General features: G+C 39.6%; 1 protein-coding gene across 1 annotated transcript in view; it reads left to right on the plus strand.

Annotated features, from left to right (window-relative positions):
* Nucleotides 1–6,185, plus strand: part of LAMA4 (laminin subunit alpha 4) — a 79,352-nt gene extending 73,167 nt beyond the window's left edge. Inside the window, exons 35-38 of the mRNA XM_028723210.2 lie at nt 600–730; nt 2,359–2,452; nt 3,468–3,587; nt 4,601–6,185. Of these exons, the coding sequence (XP_028579043.2) occupies nt 600–730; nt 2,359–2,452; nt 3,468–3,587; nt 4,601–4,746 (491 nt within the window). The 3' untranslated portion in view covers nt 4,747–6,185. The remainder of the gene's footprint in view (nt 1–599; nt 731–2,358; nt 2,453–3,467; nt 3,588–4,600) is intronic.
* The last annotated feature ends 615 nt before the right edge of the window (nt 6,186–6,800 follow it).

Here is a 6,800-nt window from a genome sequence, read left to right on the forward strand (position 1 = left end):
ATAACCTGCCTCACTGGAGGAAGAGATTCCAGTCATTTCAGTGGCAGCACTAGTGGGCACTAATCAAGTTCAGCCAATAGTCTTTGGTTTTACTGTAGCATAGGAACTGCAGGTGTCACCCTCAATGCCACAGATTATAAATTCATAAATAGTGCCTAGTGGTTGCTCACCTAAAAATGGATAAGCATGGAGCCATGCCCTCTCACAAAACCAGCACATTGCTCAAGTGGCAATGGACTGAAATTCTGCTAATATACATAATATACAGTATACACATTGATACCCACTGAAATAAATGGTCATAACTTTAGCCATGATACTGGCTTAAGTTAACTGGATACTGCCAAATACAAATTCAGGCAAAATATTTAAAGCAAGAATTAAAGAGTATGGCTCTTAATCATCATTCCTTGAGGCTATCGGGGGGGGGGCTCATAATCACAAGATGAAAAATATTTAAGAAATATACACAATTGGAAGCCATAGTTAATCTTTATGTCCTGCAGCAGGTGACTATTTTTTTCCTCAGTTAACTCTGGTGCAAAAACACACACACACACAAAAATCATTCTGTGATTTGTCATGGTTTTCTCCTACAGATGAATCCTTCAGTTTGGGGCTGAAATTTGAAGTTATTTTTGAAATCCGTCCTCGAAGCAGTTCAGGAATCTTGATGCATGCACACAGTATAAATGGAGAATTCCTGAATGTACACATGAAACAAGGGCAGGTATGAAGGACTAATATTTCCCTTTACATTCTTATATGCAGGCCTTTTCAAAAGCTCATTGTGTACACTATAAACCAAAATATGCTTTAATAGCAACAGGTTCTAATTTCTCAAAAAGGGGATCCAAAGAGACACAATATACACTAGTTGTAGTTCTGTTTCAGGTCCATACAGAGTCCACGCAATTAAAAAAAAAAACTTCAGTTGTAACATCAATTTTTAAAAATACTGTCAAGATGAAGGGGGGAAATATTTGACATTTTTGTGTTGCTGCCTTAAAAAGTCAAAATTTACAGCTGCTACCTAAGAACACAGGAAGAGCTCTGCTGGATCAGGCCAAGCATCCTGTTCTCATGGTGGCCAAGCAAATGCCTGTGGGAAGCCCTCGAGCAAGATCCAAGCACACACTCTCCCCTTCTGTGGTCTCCAGTAACTGCTAAGAGACTGCAGGTTAGGAGTTTGCAGTTAAGCCGCAATCCTAACCCCCCTTATCTGGGTGTAAGCCCCACTGAATTCAGTGGGACTCACTTCTGAGTAGATGTGGTTGGGACTGCAGCCCTGGTTAATTTTAGACCCTGAGCTTAATGGTCTTATGAAAAGCCCTTTTTAGATGGTAGTTTGGTACACCAGCCCGGCTGTGTTGTCTGCTGAATGGCCCTGGCGGCACCACTAGGCTAGCTAGGTAATTTTTCTTTAGTTTTGGATCAAGTGATAATTTCTTTATAGCATGCATCACAAATACCATTTCCTGTGAATGTGTTTGAGTGTCCTTGAATAATAAAGGGGGGAGTGACAAAAAAGCCAAAGACCTCAAGAATTAGATAGCTATGAAAGCATTATACGGTCCTTGAGACAAGTTTATTCTGGATAGCAAAGCCTCAGCCTAGAGGATAGTACCAGCATCGCTTAGCTTCAGCGAATGAAGTCCTTCTGAGCAGTCCATCCTCAAAGCTCTGTAACTGCCACCATAGAAACGGAATCGTTTTTATCACAGCAACTGATATTGGTAGAAGCTAAGAGGTTTTGCTATAATTTAAAATTTATGTTTTGTTAGTCACTATATTTTATGTTGGGCACAAGCTTAGGAAAGACCACATTTTTTCCAATGAATTATACAGTGTAATGTAGCAGTGCTAAGTGGTTCTGAGAACCAATTACTTTATGTTATTTATTTAACAAACTGTAGCCTCCTTTTGTGTTTTAAATGCTGGAAATATTTCATCTGAAGGCTATGGTAATGCTGGTATGGTATAAATCCTGAAAGTGATGTCCTGGTTCAAATTATGCCATGGTAAAAAAAAGCTCACTAGGTCCCCATTGGCAAGCCACTATTTCTCAGGCTCACCTCGTGTAGACTTTGGAGGTGGTAATCAACCATCCAGGATTTTTGCAAGCAATCCTATAGACATACCTGAAATAAGCCCTGTGAAACTCAAATTTACAGCTGAGTATACATGTATGGGATTTCACTGTGTGAAGAAATATAGACCTTATGCCTATGGTATAAATTCATGCTGACTCATTTGGAGAACAGTATGTTAAAAAGCCTTTACACCGCTTTATGCATTTTAATTAAATCTTTCCAGTCAAAACTAAGGTTTTAAATGTGAATCAAATGGTTCTCCCAGGTCATTGTGAAGCTGAACAATGGTATCAAAGACTTCTCAACCTCAGTTACACCAAAACAGAATCTCTGTGATGGCCGATGGCACAGAATTGCAGGTGAGTGAACATCTAAAGTCCTGTTCAGTGTTGATTTCTGCTCTTCCCTCTCATCAGTACTCTAAATCAGGGATGGTTGATGGGGTGCTCCCTTCAGATGTTGTTGGGGCACAACTCCCAGCATCCCTGATTATCAATACTGGCTAGGGCTGTGAATCATGTCATGTATGTAAATGACTTAGAATTATAAGGCTATGCATGTGTGGAAATCAGGTAGTGCTTGGTCTGAAAAAGGGTGACAACGTATCCAAAATTCTGTGGTTAAGAGTTTGGCTGCTACTGAAAATGGAAAACATCCAATTAATCTCCTATCATCTTTTGCAATATCTGTCACATTATCTATTTCCCTGCTTCTAGGCTACTTGCATAACAGGATGTGGGGAAGAATGCCATGTTATATTAGGATGTATGTAATTTGTCCTAAGCATGGGAGGGAGGTTAAATGTCATTTCCATTTTCAGCATTTCAGCTTGTCAGACAGCAACGCCCCCCCCCCCTTCCCTCCTCAAATGTGCTGTTCTTGAGGTTCTCGCAAGTCCCCTCCCAGCTAATTTCAGAGGCAGAAGGGGGAAAGCCCCATGGTGAAATTTGAAGCCCTTGCACAGCGTCCACTTACGGGATTTGTTAGATAAATCCTGCCCATGGCTTTGGAGCATAGCTGTCAACCTTCCCTTTTTTTGTGGGAAATTCCCTTATCTCAGCGCCGTTTCCCCGTTGCTATCCCGGATTTTTAGATATCCCATAGACTGTCTCCGGGACAGGTGAGGCTGCTGATCCCTTATTTTCAAATCTGAAAGTTGACAGCTATGCTTTGGAGTTATAAGATCCATGTTGGGACCTACTGAGCTATTCAGATATGAGAGCATATCCAGGCCATGGGAAAATACTCTAGTTCTTCGGGATTTTCATATGTTTATGAGTACTGTATGCTTACATGCTTGTATGCAAGAAAAATCAGAAAGAAGAGTGGTTGACAATATAACAGAATATTATTCTTTTTTGCTTCATATGACAGTTATTAGAGATGCTAATGTGGTACAGTTGGATGTAGATTCAGAAGTGAATCATGTAGTAGGACCATTAAATCCAAGAGCAACTGACCACAGGGAGCCTGTGTTTGTTGGAGGAGTGCCAGGTACGATTATTCTCATTTTAATATTATTTTCAAAGATTAACCGTGTGTGTGTGTGTGTGTGTGTGTGTGTGTCTTAAAAAAAGTATTCTTTAAAGTAATGGTCACATACCTTGTGCTGTTCATTAGCAAAGACCTATAATTTGGGGGAGGGGGTTTTAGATTTTAAATTATTGTACCCCTCCCTCCTTATGCTGGTCTACGGCTGTAATAAATATTTGTTGTTGGAGGTGGGATAAGTAGCTCTCTATACATCTTTGTGCTATATTTTAGAAGGAATAATTTCAATACAAGTGATTGACAATATAACAGAATACAAATATAAGACTAAAATAATTTAGTTTATTGAAAACCTTTATTTGACAACTATTTATAAATTATACACACACACACACACACACACACACATATATATATATAAATACACACACAAATACAAACATATATATATATATATATATATATATATATATATATATATATACATACATATATACCGTACATATCAAAGTAAATAACAGTAACAAGGGTAATACCATTCAAACAAACCACATTCCAAGTTTTACACAGCTGTCTCTTTTAGTTAAACCAGTCCTAGCATGATCTTATATTCAGGGACGCGGACTTATAAAAAATATTGGGGGGGCCCAGGAAAGCTCATGAATAATAAATAAGCTCATGGATATGCAAATAAAGTGGCGCCGCCTCCTCGTGAGCGAATAGGGGAGAGCGTGCTGCGCCTATTAATCAGCTCCAAAGGAAATTGGGTGGAGCTTTTGCTCGGGAGGGAGGGCAGGAGGCATGCAGCCCGCCCCTCCCTGTGCATTTTGGGCTGGGGGAGGGGCGGCGATGGCGCTCTGCTGGAGGGGCGTCGGAGATTATTGGGGGGGTGGAGCCCCCCCCAAACGAATTTTTGAGGGGGCTCGGGCCCCCTCAAGCCCCATGGAGTCGGCGCCTATGCTTATATTGATACTTGAGTTCTTGAATGACTTATATATATTTTTACCTCTCTACAGAGTCTCTCCTGACATTCAGCCTTACCACCCACAGTTCCTTTACTGGATGCATCCGTAACTTTATGATTGATGAAAGACCAGTAAGTTTCAGTAAGGCAGCTTTGGTCAGTGGTGCTGTGAGCATCAACCTATGTCCTGCCACTTGATGAACTGCTAACTGCAGGGGCCTGTACAGCCCCAAAGGAGAAAAACAACTGTGCTACCTTCAATTTTTAGTACCAAGGAAATGAAAATATATCACTCACTATATGTACACGATAAAGCATTATTATTTTTTTCATTGGGAATTTGCTTCCAAAAAAATTATAAGTATGTTGCAATGTGTCAAATTACTGAGGGACATAAGGGCAGCTGGGGAATGAGTATTATGAGTCTAATTCTAAGCAGATACAGTGGTACCTCGGGTTAAGTACTTAATTCGTTCTGGAGATCCGTACTTAACCTGAAACTGTTCTTAACCTGAAGCACCACTTTAGCTAATGGGGCCTCCTGCTGCTGCCGCGCCACCGAAGCACGTTTTCTGTTCTCATCCTGAAGCAAAGTTCTTAACCCGAGGTAATATTTTTGGGTTAGCGGAATCTGTAACCTGAAGTGTATGTAATCCGAGGTACCACTGTATAGGTTCACCAAGCCCACTGAAATAACAGATTTAGGCATGCCCAATTCTGCACAAAATTATAGCTGTTGTGTGAATCAGCAAGGAGCCCAAGCAGAAACCCACCCATCTGTATCAAGAGGCTCCAGACAGAGAACTTCATTTCTTCTATTGTGACACTGCAAATGCCTTGCTCATCATTGCCCAGAAACTGCACTTCAAATATGGATTTCTGCTTCCCCCACACTTAAAATCATTTTGTCAATTCTGCCCCAACTGAGTCTGGGTAGCAAGCCTTTCTAGGTGTATTAAGAGCACTGAAATGTTCATTGGCTATGAACAAGTAAATTAAAATCTTTTAAAAGGTTTAACAGAACCAAAGGTTTTATTTCAGTTCATATGCTGCAGATTTGCTAAAACCACCTTTGGTCACTAGTCAAATCGCAATTTATGCACATTAACCTGTGTGAATTCAGCTTTATGTGCTTGGCCAGGAATTTTTTTTTAAGAGTGCAAGCTCCCAGCAGAAAAAACAATGGCAATCCCACTTGCCATTGCACTTGCCTTGGGAGAGAGATTGGAGATGTAAGGCACGTGAATTTTGACTATACAAGATTTTGGCTTTATACACTATCCCTGGAACATAACTCCTGAGTCAACTGTATTCACTATGGATCTACAACAAATGCATGGAGAATCCTCATCCCATCCTATCTCTCTGCCCAGTGCAGTACTCATGAAGCCTCAATAACTTGCAAGGCACACTACAAGAGGAGTGTTGCCACATGTGCATGTAATTAGATGCACCCATTGGTGGGAAAGGGGGGAAACAGATCTCTTCTGAAATGTATTGGGATCCCTCATGCACAGGTGCTCTGCCTGTGCTGTGAGTGGATCTGTGCTTGTAGTTTGTACTGAATAAATCTGCCACATGTACATTACAAAATAAACTATGTCATGGACATGCTTCACAAGCAATTGTCTTTTGAATCGTTTTGTTTGGTCTCTTTATTCTTCATTCAATTAGACTGGGGAAAACAATTATCACAGGAAAACTGATATTTTATTCAATTTTCATTTGAATGCATTGAACTTACTATAATTCATTTCCATAACTGACAAATGTAATTAATTCCTTAAATATTTTTGCTCATATTAGTTTTATAGATAAATTTCAGTTACATGATTTTACTCTTAGCACTCTTATTAGGAAATCGGATTTTCAGTTAAGGACAAAATGACCTACTAAGTTGGAGGCAGAGTTATGCATTTATCCCTGAAACTAGAAAAAACACCTGAACAATCATTTTCCACTTGAAAAATTCTAATTTTCCAGCCTAGTCTACCTTAAAACAAGCTGTACTCAGCACACTGAATGAGTGTTCATTTTAAAACTATTTCAAATGTTTTAAATTCCAAATGTAATTCTTGTTTCAAATAAAAGAACTACATGCCTCAAATGCTTGTGCCTTTATTTCTCTATAATGAAAGCCAAAACAATGGCAGTTGATTGACCTTAGCAGAATAATCTCTATGGAAATGTAAACAGGAGGAAAATGAGAAAGAATAAAGAAATAAAGCTTCAAATTATATATCTGCTATATA

Source organism: Podarcis muralis, chromosome 3 (genome assembly GCF_964188315.1).
Source record: "Podarcis muralis chromosome 3, rPodMur119.hap1.1, whole genome shotgun sequence".
Classification (NCBI taxonomy): Eukaryota; Metazoa; Chordata; class Lepidosauria; order Squamata; family Lacertidae; genus Podarcis; species Podarcis muralis.